General features: G+C 38.4%; 1 protein-coding gene across 24 annotated transcripts in view; it reads left to right on the top strand.

Annotated features, from left to right (window-relative positions):
- NEK1 (NIMA related kinase 1) overlaps nt 1-23,167 on the top strand; it is a 229,989-nt gene that overhangs the window by 101,160 nt on the left and 105,662 nt on the right. For 23 of the 24 annotated variants that reach the window (XR_012332332.1, XM_033857519.2, XM_073805719.1 and 20 more), the window contains one exon: nt 7,687-7,789. The exons of the other annotated variant lie outside the window; for it this stretch is intronic. Coding sequence is in view for 22 of the 23 variants with exons in the window: in XM_033857519.2 (XP_033713410.1) it covers nt 7,687-7,789 (103 nt within the window). In the remaining variant the exon portion in view is untranslated. The remainder of the gene's footprint in view (nt 1-7,686; nt 7,790-23,167) is intronic. 24 annotated transcript variants of the gene reach the window in all.

Below are 23,167 nucleotides of genomic sequence, written 5' to 3'. Positions count from 1 at the left end.
CAAAATATACAAGCAGCTCATGCAGCTCAATATCAAAAAAGCAAACAACCCAATCCAAAAATGGGCACAAGACCTAAATAGACATTCCTCCAAAGAAGACATACAGATTGCCAACAAACACATGAAAGGATGCTCAACATCACTAATCATTAGAGAAATGCAAATCAAAACTACAATGCGGTATCACCTCACACCAGTCAGAATGGCCATCATCAAAAAATCTACAAACAACAAATGCTGGAGAGAGTGTGGAGAAAAGGGAACCCTCTTGCACTGTTGGTGGGAATGTAAATTGATACAGCCGCTATGGAGAACAGTAGGGAGGTTCCTTAAAAAACTAAAAATAGACCTACCATATGACCCAGCAATCCCAGTACTGGGCATATACCCTGAGAAAACCGTAATTCAAAAAGAATCATGTACCACAATGTTCATTAAGTGTCATCTTTGCATGCCAGTGTTTTGCTTTATTCAAAGGCATTTATTTATTTTACTTCCTTTAATCCTCAAGTTCCATTTTAATGCTATTTCCTTTGCTGAAGTCAAGAAAGCTCACATATTTCCTGATTTTAAAATAGTGGCAGCCGGCCATCCTGTCGTCCCCCTTTCACTTAGGATTCTCAGCCAAATGTTCAGACCTCTTTTTTCTCTCCCTTTCGCTCAAGGAAAAAGAAAACCTGAAGGAAAATCGAAAGTGGCTTTTTGGTCTTGTTTTTCTGCTTACCAAGGTGATATAGATTAGCTTTAGAAATATTGGAAGGTATCAGTAGGTGTTAGAAACAGGAGAAGAAATCACTGCTCATCCTGCAAGGCAGTCACTATGAAGACTGTGGTCTATTTTTGCATCTTTTGTTCATATTTCTTTTTCTATAGTTAGAGGAGATCAAATCATGCACAAAGTTTTATCTGCTGGGGTTTCTTTTTTTTTTTTTTTGGTATCTGTTTTTATTTAACATTTTTACCATAAAAATTTTCCCATGCAAAAAATTGTTTTCATGGGACTTTTGATGTCTGTATTCGATTCCAGTGCTGTTAACTATAGTTTATATAGCAAATCCTCTAATATAATACATTGTAATTTTTCACTTTTTTGAACACTTTGTGTTTTGAACATATTTTTTATTTCTCATTATTTCTGTAAAATACAATCTTAGAAGGGTAATTCCTGGATTAAAGGAGTTGCTCTGTTATGTTCTTTATGAAGGCTCTAGAAAGAAATATTACTAAATTTATTGAATTTATGAAATTAAATTTATTTAACTAAATACTACTAATTTTCTTTCTACAAAAGCTGTGCAAATTTGTGCTCAGTCTAACAGTATATGATTGTGCCCATTTTATTACCCCCTGACTAGTACCAGTTACTCTTAGGAGCTAAAGAAGTTTTTGAAAAATATAAAATTTTAAATTAAAGTAATGGAGGAAATGAAGTTTTCACTATATTCACTACTGGTCACACAACAGAATATTGACAAAGCATGTGCCCATGAAGATGGTGATGATGAGGATGATGATAGTGACATAAACATAGGAGCTGCTGCTGGGTTGCGTACTCTGTACCAAGACCACCGCGCAGGGATTTACATGCCTCGCCAGTTCCCGCTACCTGTGGATTGTGTGCTTGTGGATTTGCCTGCTTGCTAAAATTTATGTGTAGACGCACATCAGTACTCCAAGTCCCTTCACGATCATTCCTGGGCATGTGCAGAGCTCCAGGGACTTTGAGTTGCCCAGTGCGCAAGTCCCAGCTGAGCGGGAGCAAGGCCAGCTCTGCTTTCCTGTTTCAGCGCTCATGAACAAATGTACTTTCATAGTCTGCTCAGCTGCATTTTCTGCATTTTGGGGCATTTTGCTGGTGATTTCATTGCTTAAAATGGCCCTCACGCCTTGTGCTGAAGTGCTGTCTGGTGTTCGTAAGTGCAAGAAGGCTGTGATGTTCCCTTATGGAGGAAATATTTGTATCAGAGAAGCTTCATTCAAGTGTGAGATACAGTGTTGTTGGCCGAGAGTTCAGTGTTAATGAATGGACCGTGTAATAAGGTGTCTTTAAACAGAAACACACATATAACAAGGTTGTATATTAATCCATTGGCGAAAATGTTGTAGCAAGAGGCTGTCAGGAGCCTAACTCTGTAATTCTCCTCGGGGTAATCATTCAGTATGTGCTAATTCATATTCACGGTGACTTTATACAACATAAGTACCAGGAATAATGAGAGTTGATTATTATTAGCTCATCTAGTCATCACCAGTGCTACAAGGCACATATTATTGTTCCTAGTTTTATAGATTAAGAAATTGATATATGATAAATGACTGTATAAATAACTAATTTCTTGAAGGCCACATAACTGTTTATTAGTAAAACCGGGAGTTGAAGTTGGACAGTTTGGTGCCAAAGTTCACTCACTTAACTTTTGTTCCATATTGACTTTACTAAGGCTTGAAACATTTTATGAGGAAAATTAGAGAAGCTGGGAAAATTTCGCTACCTTTAAAGAAAGCATGCTTAAAGGAGCAAGTTCAGAAGAATTGGATGGCTTGTCTTGTAGAAGAGGAATTAGATTTCTTTGTATTTCCACATTGTAGAAGTACTGTGATTAGAAGTAAAGAGGCAGATTTCCATCCATTATGAGGTGTGTTTAGTGGATGGGCTGTTGTGGGATTTAATCAGTGCTCTCAAACTGAAAGTATTACACTAGGGGTTTGAATGACCATGTGTCAGGGATATTTAGATAGGAATATGAGAATACTTTATTCAGCAAGAAGTTGGATTAGTTAATATTCAGGGTCTCCTCCAATTTGAATATTATCATTTTTTAAAAAATTTTAACATCTTTATTGGAGTATAATTGCTTTACAATGTTGTGTTAGTTTCTGCTGTAAAACAAAGTGAATCAGCTATACATATGCATATATCCCCATATCTCCTCCCTCTTTTGTCTCCCTCCCCCCTCCCCATCCCACCCCTCTAGCTGGTCACAAAGCACTGAGCTGATCTCCCTGCGCTATGCAGCTGCTTCCCTATTCTTTTGTTGAACTTTTTAGTACCGTTGGCATTATAGAGCATTTTCTCCACACTGTCATAACTTCTTGTTTTTATAATTTGTTTGTTATTGTCATATGTAATCAGTTCATTTCCCTGATTCAAACTGAATCAGCAAACTGAAATCTATAGTCATCTAAGAGTGCTTCAGGTTATCTTTTCCTCATATTTTAGATAACCCATATTTGCTTCTTCCTTTTTCATGGTGTTATTTTTCTTCTTCCCTTTTTATCGGTAACTCTGGCTCCGACTTTGCTTTTTATATCCATGTCTTGATAATACACCTCAATTAGCATTTTTTTTTGAAGACTAACTTTTTGCAGCAGTTTAGCTTCACCACAAAACTGAGGGAGGCGGTACAGAGATTTCCCACATGCTGTCCCTGTACCCGTTGTCAGTGTCCCCCACCAGAGTGGTACGTTTGTTACAGCGGGTGAGCTTATATTCAGTTAGCTTTTAACGTTAGAACCTCAATCACGTGAGACCATCTTATGAAACCATTGCGTGCCTCTAATCATTTGTATTTTATTGAGCTTTTACTTTTCCAAGTCTTTTCCTCTGTATTGCTTAATTTGAGTAAAGCTGACAACAATTCCGTTCCCTCAGGTAGACATTATGCTGCTTAAACAGAGGAGGAAGCTTAGTGAATACACCCACGACATCCTTTTTTCATTTCATTAACCCTGTACCACCCCAACTCTTCTACCTTAAACCATATTGACTCATTTTTCATTTCTCGGATTATTTCTGCTACCTAGATTGCTGCCATTTTTATGTTTTCACCTCTTAAACAAATCCATTTTTAGTCATCTTTCAAAATTTTTAATTTCCCTTAGTAAAAGTTTTGAGCCATGGATATGAGGTATCTTACCCAGATCTTTCCATTTATTCATGCATTTGTATAAAAAAAAGAAAATAATTTCCTTTTTTCTCTTGTCAGGATGAAAAAGAGTTTGTCTCATTATTTCTTTTTTACCCATTTTAATGTCTCTGTATTTCACTTTCCAGATTCCTAATTTCTTACTGTATATTTGTGGCTTATATAGTATTTATATTAATCATTCCTTTACTATTAATCTAGATTAATGTTCTACTAATTTTAAGTGGCATAAGTTTGGAACTCAAAAGATATGGTCTATTTAATTTGTTTATAAAAGAGTATACACATATAAATTCTTTTATTTATTTATTTTTGGCTGTGTTGGGTCTTTGTTGCTGTATGTGGGCTTTCTGTAGTTGTTGGGTCTTTGTTGCTGTATGCGGGCTTTCTGTAGTTGTTGGGTCTTTGTTGCTGTATGCGGGCTTTCTGTAGTTGTGGCGAGCGGGGGCTACTCTTCATTGCATTGCACGGGCTTCTCATTGCAGTGGATTCTCTTGTTGCGGAGCACAGGCTCTAGGTGCATGGGCTTCAGTAGTTGTGGCACTCAGGCTCAGTAGTTGTGGCTCACGGGCTCTAGAGCACAGGCTCAGTAGTTGTGGTGCATGGGCTGAGTTGCTCCACAGCATGTGGGATCTTCCGGACCACGGATTGAACCCGTGTCCCCTGCATTGGCAGGCAGATTCTCAACGACTGAGCCACTGGGGAAGTCCCACATATAAATTCTTAATAACATTTAATGAAGAGAATGACTATTAAATGACTACTAAGTTAATTGACTATTTCCTCTATCCCTATGAGCCTTGCACATGTATATAGTTTGTGCTCACAACTCAGTACAGTTTTACTACTGAAAGGGGAATAAGAATATGAGAATGGGTTCTTCTTTTTGGTATGTATTAAGTAGTAAACAGAAATGCATGTGAAAAATGAAAACAGTATAGGTTTTTAAATATTATAATGAATCATAGAATCAATTAAACTAGTTTTGTCCTTTATTCTTTTAATAAGGTATATTACTCTGATTGATTTTTATATGTTGCACCAACCTTGCATTCCTGGAATTCTGTTTTATACATCTTATATCTTTAAAGACAGATGTAATATTGGTAAATAGTTGACACTCGATAAGTATTTGTTTAATAAATGAGAAGATAAAAGAAATAATGGTAAGCAAAAATCACTACAGGTTTTAAGTTTGTGATTGAAAGCAACCAGTTATATATACTTGCTTATTTAAACCAGCTTAGGAAAAAACTATTCAGTAAAGCAAAACTTATAGATTACATAAATAAATAGAATGGATAGTACTATATTTACATAAATGCTGTGAACATTCTTTAAATCAAAGCTGTTACGTGTATGATCAGGTTCTTAGTAAAATATTTCTTTGTAGCTGAATTATTTGATTTAGTGAATCAAATCAATCAGTGAATATGAATTAACATATGCTGAGTTGGAGCCCCAGACTGACAAACATTGGAGATACTCAGTATCTTAGAATGGGAAATCAAGCATAAAAACTTCGTAGAAGTTTTACTTTTATAAAGGTTAGAAAAGGAAGTCAGTGCAGTCAGGATACAAAGCAGAGATTTTATCTAATTGTATATGGTGGTGTAAGCGTCCAGGACTCCTCAAAAGAGCCTTATCAGTAGATGTACAGTTTCAGATGACATATCTGAGCGTCATACTCTCTGAAAGTTTATCTGTCGTCTTTAGGCCCAGCCTTATATAAATGGGGCTATAGCAGACCAGAATAACAGCCTTGCCTATATATTGAGCTGGTCAAAATGTTTGTTCAGGTTTTTCTGTAACATACAGAAAAATGAACGTTTTGGCCAACCCAGTATATGAAGGAGATTTTCCTAGCCTCAGCAACCAGAGAAGAAAAAGAAACGAAAGGAATCCAAATTGGAAGAAGAGAACTAAAACTGTCACTGTTTACAGATGACATGATACTGTCCATAGAAAATCCTAAAGACGGTACCAAAAAACTACTAGAGCTCATCAAAGAATTTGGTAAAGCTACAGGTTACAAAATTAATACACTGGAAAGGCTCTGAACCAGCTATAGAGATTATCTAATCCTAGAAAATTCCAATGATGGAGTTTCACAAGAATATCTTTTAAGCACTATGAAAGTTAAATGAATCTTAGGCCACTGTCTTCCATAGCTTTATGGTAAATCAGATTTTCAATTTCTACCATTTAATTTCATATTTAAGATTCTTACATGTCTCAGTACAGTTGACCCTTGAACAATATGGGGGTCAATCTGCATATACTTATAGTCAGCCCTCCATATCTGAGGTTCCTCTGCATCCATGGATTCAACCAACCATGAACACGTAGTGCTGTAGTATTTACTGTTGAAAAATATCCGCATTAAGTGGACCCACACAGTTCAAACCTGTGTTGTTCAAGGGTCAACTGTAATTTTTAACAAAACATGTAAAAGAAATGACTGTTTGGGGTATGAAAATCAGAAGTGTTTAAATCTACTGGAAGAGAGAAGGCATTATTTCATATCTTTTTCTGAACATAACTTAGTTATGGTCCGTCACAGAGGCTGTAGGAATTTTGTGTGCCTTCGTAGCCAATATCTGAGAAGTGCAGTCAATAACTTTCTCATCTTTCTTCCTTACTCACAAAATTACTGCAGTTGATACTATGCAATGAGTTCTCTGTTTACGGGGGGTGGGTTTTGTTTATTTTTGTATCTTTCCTAGTACACGGTAACAGACACAATATATATTATGAATTTATTTATTTATTTTTGGCTGCATTGGGTCTTTGTTGCTGCGTGGGCTTTCTCTAGTTGCGGTGAGCAGGGGCTACTCTTCGTTGTGGTGTGTAGGCTTCTCATTGCAGTGGCTTCTCTTGTTGCGGAGCACAGGGCTCTAGGCACGTGGGCTTTAGTAGTTGTGACACGTGGGCTCAGTAGTTATGGCTCACGGGCTCTAGAGCGCAGGCTCAGTAGTTGTGGCGCGTGGGCTTAGTTGCTCCATGGCATGGGGGATCTTCCCAGACCAGAGATCAAACCTGTGTCCACTGCATTGGCAGGCGGATTCTTAACCACTGCTCCACTGGTTAGGGAAGTCCCACACAATATATATTAGATGTTCAAAATGTCATTGATATTTTTTAGTTGTCGTCTAAGGCCAACATGTTTACATTCTCTCATAGTTGTTACAGGAGGATACAGAAACTTAACTGGAAAAGATGGAAACAAATAAGTGTGCTTTTAGTTTTCTCCCCTAATCTATCCATTTTTCTCTTTAATAGTTGTGATATTCAAGGAATTCAGATTTTACTTTTTACTGCAATTTTGAAAATTCACACAAACTCTTCCTTATTTTTGATGAGCTTTGAAGTTGCTACACTGCTGCTTTAATCTTACTTCCATACTGATTGATATCTTTGATGCAGAGTTCTGAAATAAGCTTACCTACTTGGAAACTATTGAGATTTTTCTGTAGGTATAGTCTAAAATCATTTTATGTGTCTATAAGTAGAATAGATTAAATGAACATAGCAGTGGAAATTTTACCTCTATTTAAAATAATAATGTCTCCAATTTAAGTGGTAGATTCTAATATATGTGTAGCAATTTCTTCATTACAGAGGAAGATTTTACTTCATATCAGCCTTCATATTTTGCAAATATCTCTAAAGAAAATATGTAGAATAAGTGTAAATTTAAACTTTTTGAAATATTTAATGTTCAGAATTTCTAACTTTGCTATTTGTCCAAATTCCTCAGGCAGAAGGGGCAGCTGGCTGTGGAAAGAGCAAAGCAGGTAGAAGAGTTTCTACAGCGAAGACGGGAAGCGAGGCAGAACAAGGCTCGGGCTGAGGGGCATATGGTAGGATTTTGTTTTTGAGATTTTTGAACATGTTAGTATTCAAAGTGAAGGTCTGGAACAAGGTAGGTATAAACGCCAAGAGTCGTAATCCTTTATAAACATTTCCTCTGAACATTTGCAGAGCATTTAACTTCTCTTCAGCTATTTCTTTTATGCTAAGCGTGAAATTCTGTTGTTCCTTGGTTAATTGAGAGTAAGTTCGTAGCTGTATCCTTCCTTTTAAAAGAGTTGAAGTAGGTATAGCAACCCAGATATTTATATTAAATAAATAAGTTCTTACATTACTTTTTTCTTCCATTATGCTTCTGGTTTTAAATACTTTTAAGTAGCAAAGAATTGTAGAAGAAAAATGGAAAATAAACATTTGGGTAAATATACATGTAACTGTGCATTTACTCAAAAGTAAATTAGGAACAAAAGTATTTTAAAGCCTCTAATTATTCCAGTTAGCTGAATTAAGTCATGTACCTAAGAAAATATTAATAGTTTTAGATCATCGTTTCAGTAGTTAATAGTTTTGACTTGCAGAGGTGCACAAATGCCTTTTCACCTTCTGTCCACAGAACACATGGTGATTGTCTGTCAGCTCGGCACCCGTGAAGCATCATGCTCACGTAGGAAATAGGTCAATTGTATGGCAGTATGTTTTCTTTAGACTTAGATTTACTGTAAGTCCATAAGTGATATCTTTATGAGTTAATTAATATAATTATTCCAATTTAGGATTTTTTTTCTTTGAAATAATATCACAGAAAAATAGTTAAATTTTTTAATGGTTACCCTGTGTATGTGTAACACCCATGAGCTTGTTTTTCTAATACCTGGAATTAATCTGTATTTGTATCCTCTCTATAGACAGAGGAGAACCTCCTTTGTTTTCCCTTGCCCTATTTCTCCCATGTTAGTAGCATCTGGAATTTTAGTTACAGATTTTAAAAACAGTTATTAGACTTACCAAGATTTACACATTTCTTTCCTCAGCACAGTTCCTTATATACTACTGTCCTCCCTCAGTTTGTCTTCATGATGGAGACTATCTTCTCGTAACCTTTTGGAGAGAAACTGTCAAAGATTTGTTGGGAAGGTCCTTATTTTGTCTTCACACTTAAATGTTAATTTGTAGTGGTGGTCTGCTGGTAAATTTGCTTAGCATTTATATGTCTGAAAAAGCATTTTGTCTTCTTTTTTGAAAAATATTTTTGCTGGATGTAGTCTTATAGGTTGAGAGTTCTTTTTCTTTCAGTTCTTTAAAGGTGTTTCTCCACTTACATCCTGGCACGCTGGTTCTGACCAGAGGTCTGCTGTCATTCTTAAATTTTCCTCTGCGTGTAATGTGTCTTTTCTCTCTGACGGCTTTTAACATTTCCTCCTTATCACTGGAAGTGGATTGATTTAGATGTATCTTGGTGTAGTTTTCTTCATTTTTATTTTGTTGGGGGTTCATTGAGCTTCTTGGATCAGTGGATTTATTGTTTTTATCAAATTTGGAAAAATTCAGCCATTATTTCTTCAAAATCTTTTTCTGTTCTCCTCTCCTTTTTCCTCTGGGTGCTCAGTAGCCATACGTCAGCTTGCTGATGCTCTGTTCATTTCTTTTTGGTCCTTTTCCTGTGTTTGGTTTTGGGTAGCTTCTGTTACTGTATCTTCAAGTTCATTACTCTTTTTGTCTGCTTTGTGTAATCTGCTCTGCTCTTAATCCCATCCAGACACTGTATATTTTTCATTTCAGATACTGTATTTTTTAATCTCTTAAAATTTATTTGGGTCATTTTTATACTTTCCATGTCTGTCTTTATAATACTTACACTTTTCTCTACCTTCTTGAACATATGGAATATGATTAGAGTCGCCTTTTTAATGACCTTGTCACTAATTCTATTATCTGTGTCATTCCTGAGTCTGTTTGTTGACTGATTTTCTCTTCATTTGGGTAATCTTTTCCTGCTTCTTTACCTACCTGGTAATTTGTGGTTGGATGCCTGGCATTGTGTATTTTATCTTGGATTTTTTGTATTTAAATACAAATGAATAAATTTATTCTGCGATGCAGTTATGTTACTTGAAAATAGTTTGAGTCTTTCAAGGTTGATTCTCAGCTTTGCTAGGCAGGTGGAGAACAGCCTTTCGTCTAGAACGCACTTGGCGCCACCGCTCAGGCAGTACTCTTTTTTTTGTTGTTTTTTACTTTTACTTGCATTTACTTTTTGCAGCATTTATTCCGGGGCCATAAGTTTTTGTTTTTTCAATTTCTTCGGGGATATCTTTTTCTTCTGGGCAACCTCCTCTTCTGCTTTAGGAACAATCTGGTTTTTTTCAGTGAGGATCATCTTAGTGTGGCAGGGAGAGCTCATGTATAGGTTGATCCAACCATGAGCTCTGTAAGTCCTGCGCCGCGTCTTTGGGGCTTTGTTCGCCTGGATATGCTCAATGACCAGAGAATCTACATCTAAGCCCTTAAGTTCAGCATTACTCTCTGCATTTTTGAGCATGTGCAGTAAAAATTCAGCACTCTTTTTGGGCCACCGACCCTGCGTGCAGCCCCACTGTTTGGCCTGGGCACACCTACCAACTCCACCATTGTAACGACGGGATGGCACACACTGCTTCTTTAAAGTGACGTCCTTCAGATACTTGGTGGCTTTTCGGATATGCATACCCTTAATGGCCTGGGCCGTTTCACAAGTGTTCTTAAAGTGAACACGAAGATTTGAACCTCTCGACTTGCATGATTTTGTGGGGTTTTCTGGGTCAAGTGAATAGCGAACCATTTTTAGAGGTCACCTCAGGCTGCTTACCGGAAAAGCGAGGCAGTACTCTTGACGCTCTGATGATGGATTGGTGGTACTCCAATGCTCTGTTGATTTGGAGGCCTTTCTAGTCTGGCTGTTGGAAGTGTGATGTGTTCCCAGCCCTCAGTGAGCCTGAGGGATTGGTGATGTCATGGTAACCGTCCCTCAGCAGGAGACTCAGGGGAAACCTCTGTGGATTCCAGGACTCTCTGGGCAGCTCTCTCTTCCTTGGTATCCCTTCCTGCAAATGGTACTGCTCTTCAGCCTCCCAAGCTCTGGCTGCTGTTTCCCTGACTCAGGACACCCTCTCCCTGTGCTGCAGCCTGGAGACTGGGCAGTTGCTGAGCTTACCTCACTTGTTACCCTTCTCACAAGGATCACTGTCTTGTGCTGCCTGTTTGCCAGTGTTGGAAAATCATTGTTTCATCTACTTTGTCCAGACTTGTAGTTGCTGAAGGTGGGAGGGTAGGTCTGGTCCCTGTTACTCCACCACAGCTGCAAGTGGAAGTCTTGGCTGGTAGTTTGCTCCCCACCCCACCTTGAAGCTGCTGCCTCATCATGGTCTCATTGTCGCTCTCAAGTCTTGTGACATGGTTTTCCTTCACGTTCCTCTGTAAGGGGTTTTTCCTCTCTGAAAGCTTTTGGCACCGTTTTTCTGCCTTCCGTGTTCTGAAATACCGCTTGAGTGTTCTCGGTATTTTTAATTGACCTGTCATGACTCTAACCAGATGCCTTCAGTCTGAGCACTCACCTTCGGTTCTGGGACATTCTTAACTGACGCTTCTTCACATATTGCTGCTTCTCCTTTTTCTCCTTAAGAGAACTCCGTTAAATGGATAGATTGGAACCTCTGCATCAAATGTCTTTTTTTCTGTACTTTTATTTCATCTTTTTTATCCCTTTGTCCCTTCTTACTGTTTTGGAAGGATTCCTGGGCCCGAATTTCAGCTCGTAACATGTTCTTTTGTTTTGTCTACTCCGCTCTTCAGCCCATCCAGTGATGTTTTCTCTTAAGTTTAGAAACTTGTATTCTCATGTCCATGAATCTTCTTAGTTTTCATTGAAAGCTCTGTGATCTTGTGCTCATTTCTCTAATGATACTTTATCATTATCATAAAGGTTATCATAAGGTCTTGTTCTTAGTGCACTCTTGGCCGTGTCACCTCGGTGTCTTCAGTTTTTTTTTCAGCAAGTCTGCTCCCTGTTTCATGGTACTGGCATCCCTCATACATTTAGTGTTCTTGCTGGTGTGTTCATGTTTGGGGGTGTCTATTTTACCCTTCGTTGCCTCTGTTTGGGTGGCCCCCTGGCGGGATGGGCACGTGTTGCTGACCTCTCCTCTGTTCAGTTTTTCATCACAGTAGAGGATGGGTGGGACACATTGCTGTTTGGCCAGGCAAATACATGGCAGCTTACTTTCTGGGCATTGGAGACCCCACCTTTCTGGGTGTCACTGGTCACCTGGAGCACCGGCCTGGCCTTTCAGTCCGGGCTCTCTCATCACTCGTGTCTGAAGGGAGCTGCTCACGGAGATGGACAGTGTGCTGGGTGACCTCTTCTTTAAGCGCCATTGCTGCTGTTCCCCTCGTGCCCCGGCTGCCAGCTCATCGCAGAGCAGCCTCCTGTTGCTCACACCTGCTGCCGAGGCCTCTTCCCTACAGGCTGTGCTCATGACGCTTCTCATCTTAAACCCACGTGTGTATTTTCCTTACCTCTGGGCTCCTTCTGTTCTTGGGACTACCCAGAGTTTCACTTGTTTGGGAGTGCTGGTATGCATTCACTGAACAACTTCTCAAGTGTAGAATTTTGGAAGAAGGGGAGGCCATGGTCTCACTGCAATCAGATATTAGTATTTTCATTTTGTTGTTTTATCATTTTTAAAAGATGTGCTTTAGAAATCAGTGCATTTTTGACGGTGATTTTTATATGACTTTCCAAGATGCGTTTTGTTAACCTGTATAGAGTTTCTTCATTCCCTAGATGACTATATGTATACGTGAAACTTTACTTTAGAAAAATGTGGCTAAAAAGTGAAGAATTTTTACTTTTCAGTATGTTTGGGTGGATGCATCGTATATTACTTTCTTTATTCACTAATACAACAACAAGGCAGTGTGTTAAACACTTTGGGGGTAATAGGTTAATTAATTGATTAAAGATGGCTTAATTAAATCTTACTCAGATATAGTTTCTCTCTGGAATAACTTAGAGTCTGGTGTTAGACAAGAATATATATTCTGGAAGCGTGAGGTAAAGAATAGAGGTGAAAGCTGAGGTTAGCTGTGGGGATTTTAAGATTTTAAGTTCATACAATTTTAAGTTCTAAATTGGAACTTTCTTATGATGAGGTAGAGGGGTTGTTTAAAATAGGCCTCTTCTTTTCCATGCTGTATAACACAAATTACCATAATGTAGTGGCTTAAAGCAACACAAATTTATGACCTACAGTTTCTCCGGGCCAGGACTCTGGCACGTTGGAACAGTTCTCTGCTCCTGGTCTCCTGAGGCTGAGGTGGATGTGTCAACAGCTGTGTCCTCAGCTGGAGGCTCAGCCACCTTCACCGACCCCTCAGGGTGCTGGTAGGACTTCCCTCCCTGCTGCTGTGGAACTCAGGCCTCGCTGTCTGAGAGCTTTGACTGGGACCATGTGGCCCCTTCATCTCAGCGTCAAAGAACTCCCTGTGCATCAACCCCCCACCTGCTGCTTCTACAACCAGCCAGGAAAACTGCATTTAATGGTCAGCTCACTGGTTTAACGTCCCTCATCCCATTTATCGTGACCTAATCCCGGGGGTACAACCCATCAGACTTGCACACCTGGGGAGTGGGTGTGGGTATCAGGAAGCCTTGGGGGTCTTCTCCAGGTTCTGCCCGTCACAGTCCCTTTGCCTGTGACTTAGAGGCCGCGTCTGGGGATATAGACAAGGCGAGGGGGCGGAGCTGTCTCGAGCCCGTGCTTGGTGGTGGAGCACGCAGCCCAGGCGTCCACACAGAGCCTTGTAAGAAGTCACCTGTATTAACATGAAGTTTAAATACAGTGAAATTCACCAGTGTTGGGAGTGTATCTGGATGAGTGTTGACAGGTGTATGTAGTCATGTAACCACTGCCACAACCACAGGACAGCACCATTCCATCATTTCTTAAAAGGTTGCTTCTCTTGCCACCAGAGAAAAAACTGTCGGTATGTGAGATGATGGATGATAACCAGACCTACCGTAGTGATCCTTTCTCAGTATATGCGTGTATCAAGTCATTATGTTGTACACCTTAAACTAACGGTGTTGTAAGTCAGTCGTGTCTCAGTAAAACTGGAGGAAGAAGTTTCCTTGTGCCCCATGACAGTCAATCTTCTACCAGCTGTAGGCAACCACCGGTCTGCTTTCTGTCACTGTGGTCTTGTTTCTTCTAGAATTTCATGTAAAATTATTATACAGTATATAGAGTTTTGAGGCTGGTGTGTATCAGTAGTTCTTTTTTATTCCTGAGTCATATTCCATCGTATGGATGTACCACAGTTTGTTTGTTCAGTCCTCAGTTGATGGGCATTTTTGTAGTTTCTAAAAGAGATGCTTTTAAAGCTCATGGGAGTAGCCGATCATTAATTTCCCTCAATTATATGCTCCCCATGCTGCCACAGAGCCCTTCTTTCTGAGTGGGCATATCCCTCTTTATTACCTGTAACTCAGTCGGTGACTGTTTTTTCTCTCAGACTTCTGAACACTGCTGGAGAAAGTTAAAGCTGTGATGACTAGTGTCAGATGGGTTTATGGCCTCTGGTTTCAGCAGAGCTTCAGTCCTTCTTGGCTGTCCTCTGAATCTCCGTGGTCAGCAGCCTCTCCTGTTGCCCACAGTGGGGACTTTCCTCCATGGTTTCATCCTTCTTCCCTTTCTGTGAAGATAATCATTACATCACCAAGAAAATTGGGCTTAAAAATCCCACATTTCGTCACATTTTCTGCCTCCATACTTATAAACTTATGCATAATTGTGCCCAATCTATCCTTGTTTTCTCCAGTCTCAGAGAAGGATATAACTTCCTCTGTTCAAAAGTAATCTTCCTGTTCCATCCTGTTTGATGATTATAATGCTGGTAATTGTTCACATTGGTCGTTTACTGGGTGCTGATGTGTCAGGCTTAGTTCTAAGCTCTATACCTGTACTCACTCACTTGTCACAGCAGTGCTCTGAGGCAGGTTCTGTCGTCTTCCCATGTTACATCTCACTGAGGCAGAGGTGGAGAAGCTAAAGCGATAGCTTGAGCTTTACAGCAACCAAACGATAGATTACATCCTGTTTAAATCCCTGCAGTCTGACTTGAGAGCCCACGCTTTCATGGCCTTATTTTCTGGGCCATGCTGTCTGTTTCCTCAAGGGGCCTCCTTACTCTATCACTTGCTTCCTCTCTTTTCTGAACTTCCCGTCTTTCCTGGCATAGCCCATAAATATATTCATGTTTCTCACGTTCTCGGCTCCTTCCTCCTCTTCATGGCCAGACACCTCAAATGAATGAAGCTCTGTTCTCTGTCGTTGCTTACCCGCTATTCATAATCCTGTTGAAACAGAAGTCACCGATGTCCATCCTGCCAAATATAATCGAGTATTTTAAATCTTTATCTTACTTGACCTTTCTGTGACATTTGATCTCATGAGTTACTTCTTCAAAATTTCTTCCTTGCCTTCCGTGACACCAAATTCTCTTTGTTTATCCCTTAGTTTTCTGATTATTATTTCTTAATATCTTCTATAGGATTCTCTTCTTCCGTAGTTTCTAAGGCTGATATTTCCTGGGATTCTGTCCTTGGTTATTTTTCACTGTAAGTTAATACCCTGGGGTGATCTCACTTACTATTCTACAAGGGACTGGTGACCTCAAAATCTCTGTCAGTTATGCAGACTACCCTCCTAACTTCCATCCTGTCTAGCTGCCTTCTGGACATCATTTCCTAGCGGTCACATTGGTACCTTATTTTTAAATTTTCCTTTTATTATGTAAATCATCATACAATAACATTAACTTTATTTTTCTTCTCCAGTTCTATGAATTTTAACACAAGTATAAATTCACGTACCCACCACCACAGTCAGGATACAGAACCATTCCATCACCCCAAAACTCTCTCGTGCTCTCTCTCAACATAGTCATGCTGTCCCCTCACCCCTAATACCCTGAAAGCCACTGTCTATTCTCCATTACTATGGTTTTGTCTTTTCAAGAATGTCTTATATGGTATTTGTGTGTGGTATATATAATAGTATGTAACCTTTAGCGGTTGGCTTCTTTCATTCACCTTAATGCTGTTCATCCAAGTTGTTGCATGTACCAGTAACTTTTTGTTTTTTGTTGTTGAGTGGTATTCCATTGTATGGATGTGCTACAGTTCATTTATTCATTCACCCACCGAGGGACATTTGGGTTGTTTCTAGTTTTTGTTAATTAATAATCAGTGCTGCTTTGATCATTCATTTACAGGTGTTTGGAGAAGAGTAAGTTTTTGTTTCTCTAGGGTAAATTCCCAAGAGTGGCTTTTCTGGATCAGGTGGTAAGTGTAGACTTGAGTTCTCAAAAGTCAGCCATTTGGCAGAGCACTCGCACCTTTTTGCCTTAGCATCAGTGATCAAGAGCACCCGTTGCCCCACATCCTCATCAGCATTCGGTATTGTCGCTCTCTTTTACTTTGGCCATCTAATCTATGTATAGGGGTATCTCATTGTGGTTTGATTTGCATTTCGCTAAATGTTAATGATGTTGAATCCCTTTTCATTGCTTATTTGTGATCCTTATAATCCTCTTTAGGGAACCGTGTGTCTGAGTAATTTGTCCATATTAATTGTGTTGTGTTGTTACTGTTTTGCTTTGAGAGTTCTTTATATTCTGGACAAATCTTTTATTGGGTAAGTGATTTGCCAATATTTTCTCCTAGGTGTCAGTTTGGCTTATCATTCTCTTAACAATATTTTTCACAGAGCGCAAGGTGTTAACTTTGATAAAGTGTACGTTTTCAGGTTTCTTGTTTACGGATCATGCTTTTGCTCTATCGTGTCTAAAAACTCTGCCTATCCAATAGTCATGAAAATTTGCTCCTATTTTTCAAAAAATTTTTATAGTTTTACTTTTAACCTTTAGACCTATGATCCATGAAAGAATATGTTTTTAGTGTGGTAAAATACACAAAACATAAAATTTTCTGTCTTAACCATTTAAAAATACACAATTCAGTAGCATAAGGTACATTCACAGTGTTATCTTCCTTCTGCTTGATTTCTGTTTATTTTGCTCTTTTCTGGTCTTTTAAGGTTGAAGCTTAGATAGCTGAGGGTGAGACCTTTTTTCTTGTCTAATATTGGTATTGCATGCTGTAAATTTCCCTCTAAGCACTGCTTTAGTTGCACCCCACAAATTTTTCTGTGTTCTATTTTCATTTTAATTCAGTTCAAACTTTATTGTAATTTCCCCTTGAAACATCCTCTTTGGCCCATGGATTACTTAGAAATGGGTTAATTTCCAACTGTTTGGACATTTTCCTACTTTTTTCTGTTACTGTTTTCTGGTTTTATTTTATGATCAGAGAACATACTTTGTAGGACTTCATTCAGTCATTTTACATTTGTTAGCATTTGTACTTTGATCTAGAATATGATCTATCTTCGTGAATGTTCCCCTGCTGTGGTTCGGTGGAGTGCTATATGTTTCAATTAGATCCAGTGAGTTGATGGTGCTTTTTAGTACTTGATCCATGCTGACATTATGCCAACATTGTTTGATACTGAGATAGGAGAGTGGAAGCCTTCAGATATAATTGTAGATTTATCTGTTTCTCCTTTTAGTTTGGTCAGTTTTTCCTTTCTTTCTTTTTTTTTTTTTTTTAGAGAGCATACACATTTAGAATCATTGGGGTTTTAGAGTGAATTGTCCTTTCTTACCAAAATGTAATGTCTTTTTGTTTCTCATATTACTGGAGGGGTTCATTTTTGTTTTTCTTTCGCTGTGTAACAAATTAGCACAAGTTAGTGGCTTTTAACAACACGTATTTGTTATCTCATTTTCAACTGCATGAAGGGTCGGTGCCCCAAACCCCTTGTTGTTCCCAGGTCAGCTGTAAACGCTATTTTACTGTTTCAATTTGGAATGTAGAAATTTTTCCATCATGTAGGTACCCTTACCCTCTCCCCTTTATGCCACACTTGTCTTATATATTACGTTTACATAAATTTAAAGCCTCATTAGGCCGTGTTATAAATTTTTCTTACAACTTCAAACATGTTTAAGAAGGCAATAGGACAGGAATACTTTCTAATATTTACACAAATATTTACCATTTTTCTAGCTATTCACTCATTCCTAATGATCCAAGTTTCTTATATAATTTCTCTCTGCCTGAAGAAATTCCTTATGCAGTTCTTTTTTTTTTTTCTTTAACATCTTTATTGGAGTATAATTGCTTTACAGTGGTGTGTTAGGGTCTGCTTTATAACAAAGTGAATCAGTTATACATATACATATGGTCCCATATCTCCTCCCTCTTGCATCTCCTTCCCTCCCACCCTCCCTATCCCACCCATCCAGGTGGTCACAAAGCACCGAACTGATCTCCCTATGCTATGCGGCTGTTTCCCACTAGCTATCTACCTTACGTTTGGTAGTGTATATATGTCCATGCCACTCTCTCGCTTTGTCACAGCTTACCCTTCCCCCTCCCCATATCCTCAAGTCCATTCTCTAGTAGGTCTGTGTCTTTCTTCTCGTCTTACCCCTAGGTTCTTCAAGACATTTATGTTTTCTTATATTCCATATATATGTGTTACCTTACGGTATTTTGTCTTTCTCTTTCTGACTTACTTCAGTCTGTATGACAGACTCTAGGTCCATCCACCTCACTACAAATAACTCAATTTCGTTTCTTTTTATGGCTGAGAAATATTCCATTGTATATATGTGCCACATCTTCTTTATCCATTCATCCAATGATGGACACTTAGGTTGTTTCCATCTCCTGGCTATTGTAAATAGAGCTGCGATGAACATTTAGGTACATGACTCTTTTTGAATTATGGTTTTCTCAAGGTATATGCCTAGTAATGGTATTGCTGGGTCATATGGTAGTTCTATTTGTAGTTTTTTAAGGAACCTCCATACTGTTCTCCATAGTGGCTGTACCAATTCACATTCCCACCCGCAGTGCAAGAGTGTTCCCTTTTCTCCACACCCTCTCCAGCATTTATTGTTTCTAGATTTTATGATGATGGCCGTTCTGACCGCTGTGAGATGATATCACATTGTAGTTTTGATTTGCATTTCTATAATGATTAATGATGTTGAGCATTCTTTCATGTGTTTGTTGGCAATCTGTATATCTTCTTTGGAGAAATGTCTATTTAGGTATTCTGCCCATTTTTGGATTGGGTTGTCTGTTTTTTTGTTATTGAGCTGCATGAGCTGCTTATAAATTTTGGAGATTAATCCTTTGTCAGTTGATTCATTTGCAAATATTGTCTCCCATTCTGAGGGTTGTCTTTTGGTCTTGTTTATGGTTTCCTTTGCTGTGCAAAAGCTTTGAAGTTTCATTAGGTCCCATTTGTTTATTTTTGTTTTTTATTTCCATTTCTCTAGGAGGTGGGTCAAAAAGGATCTTGCTGTGATTTATGTCTTAGAGTGCTCTGTCTATGTTTTCCTCTAAGAGTTTGATAGTTTCTGGCCTTACATTTAGGTCTTTAATCTATTTTGAGCTTATTTTTGTGTATGGTGTTAGGGAGTGTTCTAATCTCATACTTTTACATGGACCTGTCCAGTTTTCCCAGCACCACTTATTGAAGAGGCTCTGCTTTCTCCACTGTACATTCCTGCTTCCTTTATCAAAGATACGGTGACCATATGTGCATGGGTTTATCTCTGGGCTTTCTATCCTGGTCCATTGATCTATATTTCTGTTTTTGTGCCAGTACCATACTGTCTTGATTACTGTAGCTTTGTAGTATAGTCAGAAGTCAGGGAGCCTGAATCCTCTAGCTCCGTTTTTTGTTCTCAAGATTGCTTTGGCTGTTCGGGGTCTTTTGTGTTTCCATACAAATTGTGAAATTTTTTGTTCTAGTTCTATGAAAAATGCCAGTGGTACTTTGATAGGGATTGCATTGAATCTATAGATTGCTTTGTGTAGTAGAGTCATTTTCACAATGTTGATTCTTCCAATCCAAGAACATGGTATATCTCTCCATCTATTTGTATCATCTTTAATTTCTTTCATCAGCGTCTTATAATTTTCTGCATACAGGTCTTTTGTCTCCGTAGGTAGGTTTATTCCTAGATATTTTACTCTTTTTGTCGCAATGGTAAATGGGAGTGTTTTCTTGATTTCACTTTCAGATTTTTCATCATTAGTGTATAGGAATGCCAGAGATTTCTGTGCATTAATTTTGTATCCTGCTACTTTACCAAATTCATTGATTAGCTCTAGTAGTTTTCTGGTAGCATCTTTAGGATTCTCTATGTATAGTATCATGTCATCTACAAACAGTGACAGGTTTACTTCTTCTTTTCCGATTTGGATTCCTTTATTTCCTTTTCTTCTCTGATTGCTGTGGCTAAAACTTCCAAAACTATGTTGAATAAGAGTGGTGAGAGTGGGCAACCTTGTCTTGTTCCTGATCTTAGTGGAAATGCTTTCAGTTTTTCACCATTGAGGATGATGTTGGTTGTGGGTTTGTCATATATGGCAAAGGAATATATGTTGAGGAAAGTTCCCTCTATGCCTACTTTCTGCAGGGTTTTTATCATAAATGGGTGTTGAATTTTGTCGAAAGCTTTCTCTGCATCTGTTGAGATGATCATGTGGTTTTTCTCCTTCAGTTTGTTAATATGGTGTATCACGTTGATTGATTTGCGTATATTGAAGAATCCTTGCATTCCTGGAATAATCCCACTTGATCATGGTGTATGATCCTTTTAATGTGCTGTTGGGTTCTGTTTGCTAGGATTTCGTTGAGGATTTTTGCATCTATGTTCATCAGTGATATTGGCCTGTAGTTTTCTTTCTTTGTGACATCCTTGTCTGGTTTTCGTATCAGGGTGATGGTGGCCTCGTAGAATGAGTTTGGGAGTGTTCCTCCCTCTGCTATATTTTGGAAGACTTTGAGAAGGATAGGTGTTAGCCCTTCTCTAAATGTTTGATAGAATTCGCGTGTGAAGCCATCTGGTCCTGGGCTTTTGTTTGTTGGAAGATTTTTAATCACAGTTTCAATTTCAGTGCTTGTGATTGGTCTGTTCATATTTTCTATTTCTTCCTGATTCAGTCTCGGCAGGTTGTGCATTTCTAAGAATTTGTCCATGTCTTCCAGGTTGTCCATTTTATTGGCATAGAGTTGCTTGTAGTAATCTCTCATGATCTTTAGTATTTCTGCAGTGTCAGTTGTTACTTCTCCTTTTTCATTTCTAATCTATTGATTTGAGTCTTCTCCCTTTTTCTCTTGATGAGTCTGGCTAATGGTTTATCAATTTTGTTTATCTTCTCAAAGAAGCAGCTTTTAGTTTTATTGATCTTTGTTATCGTTTCCTTCATTTCTTTTTCATTTATTTCTGCTCTGATCTTTATGATTTCTTTCCTTCTGCTAACTTTGGGGGTTTTTTGTTCTTCTTTCTCTAATTGCTTTAGGTGCAAGGTTAGGTTGTTTGTTCGAGATGTTTCTTGTTTCTTAAGCTAGGATTGTATTGCTATAAACTTCCCTATTAGAACTACTTTTGCTGCATCCCATAGGTTTTGGGTCGTCGTGTCTCCATTGTGATTTGTTTCCAGGTATTTTTTTATTTCCTCTTTGATTTCCTCAGTGATCACTTCGTTTTTAAGTAGTGTATTGTTTAGCCTCCATGTGTTTGTATTTTTTTACAGATCTTTTCCTGTAATTGATATCTAGTCTCATAGCGTTTTGGTCGGAAAAGATACTTGATACAATTTCAATTTTCTTAAATTTACCAAGGCTTGATTTGTGATCCAAGATATGATCTATCCTGGAGAATGTTCCATGAGCACTTGAGAAAAATGTGTATGCTTTTGTTTTTGGATGGAATGTCCTATAAATATCAATTAAGTCCATCTTGTTTAATGTATCATTTAAAGCTTGTGTTTCCTTATTTATTTTCCTTTTCGATGATCTGTCCATTGGTGAAAGTGGGGTTTTAAAGTCCCATACTATGAATGTGTTACTGTCGATTTCCCCTTTTATGGCTGTTAGCATTTGCCTTATGTATTGAGGTGGTCCTGTGTTGGGTGCATAAATATTTATAATTGTTATATCTTCTTCTTGGATCGATCCCTTGATCATTATGTAGTGTCCTTCTTTGTCTCTTCTAATAGTCTTTAAAGTCTATTTTGTCTGATATGAGAATTGCTATTCCAGCTTTCTTTAGTTCTTTTAGGAATATCTTTTTTCATCCCCTCGCTTTCAGTCTTTATGTGTCTTTAAGTCTGAGGTGGGTCTCTTGTAGACAGCATATATTTGGGTCTTGTTTTTGTATCCATTCAGCCAGTCTGTGTCTTTTGGTGGGAGCCTTTAATCCATTTACATTTAAGGTAATTATCGATATGTATGTTCCTATTTCCATTTTCTTAATTGTTTTCAGTTTGTTATTGTAGGTCTTTTCCTTCTCTTGTGTTTCTTGCCTAGAGAAGTTCCTTTCGCATTTGTTGTAAAGCTGGTTTGGTGGTGCTGAACTCTCTCAGAGTTTGCTTTTGTGTAAAGGTTTTAATTTCTCCATCAAATCTGAATGAGATCCTTGCTGGGTAGAGCAAGGGAGGGAAGCACTGCCTCCGCCGCCGCCCGTGCTTCCCTCTCAGTGGCAACAGAGACCAGCACCATGCGGCACGCACACAGCCGATCGATCGCGCACCCACTCGCAGAAAGACTGGCAGTTCTTTTAGGTTAGGTCTGTTGGCTATAAATCCTCTTAGTTTTATTTCATCTTTATTTCTAAACAGTATTTTCGATGGATGTAGTATTTTGGGTTGACAGTTCTTTTCTATTTTCATTTAAAAAGTTACTTCACTGCTTTTTGTCCTCCATAGTTTTTGAAGAGAAATCCTCACCTTTTTTTCTCCTGCAGGTATGTCTTATTTTTCTCTGGAAGCTTCCAGATTCTTTCTTTGTCCGTAGTTTCCAGCAGTGTGATTAAGTTGTCTCTGGGCATGGATTTCTTTAGGTTTATTCTGTTGGTGGTTTGCTAAGTTTCTTGGACTTGTAGATTTATACCTTATGCCATTTTTGAGCCATGATTTCTTTAAATATTTTTTTCAGCTCTGTGCTCTTTCTCTTCTCTGGTTCTGTGATGACATGAATGTTAGACCTTTTGTTCTTGTTCCACAGGTTTGTGAAGCTCTGTTTAGTTTTTTACAGTTTTTTTCTCTGTTGTTCAGATTGGTTAATTTCTGTTGTTTTCAGGTTCACTTCCTCTTTCCCCTTTCATCTTTATTCTGCTTATTTGGTCCAGCCAGGGAGGGTTTTATTTTGGTAATTTTATTTTTTCATTTCTTGTGTTTCCATTTGGTTTTTCCTTGTTTCTTTTCTTTCCCTGCTAGTATTTTCTATGTTAACCTTTTTTCACCA

Source organism: Tursiops truncatus, chromosome 6 (assembly GCF_011762595.2).
Source record: "Tursiops truncatus isolate mTurTru1 chromosome 6, mTurTru1.mat.Y, whole genome shotgun sequence".
Taxonomy (NCBI): Eukaryota; Metazoa; Chordata; class Mammalia; order Artiodactyla; family Delphinidae; genus Tursiops; species Tursiops truncatus.
Note: the sequence above shows the minus strand (reverse complement) of the source record. Positions and strands in the feature narration are given on the sequence as shown.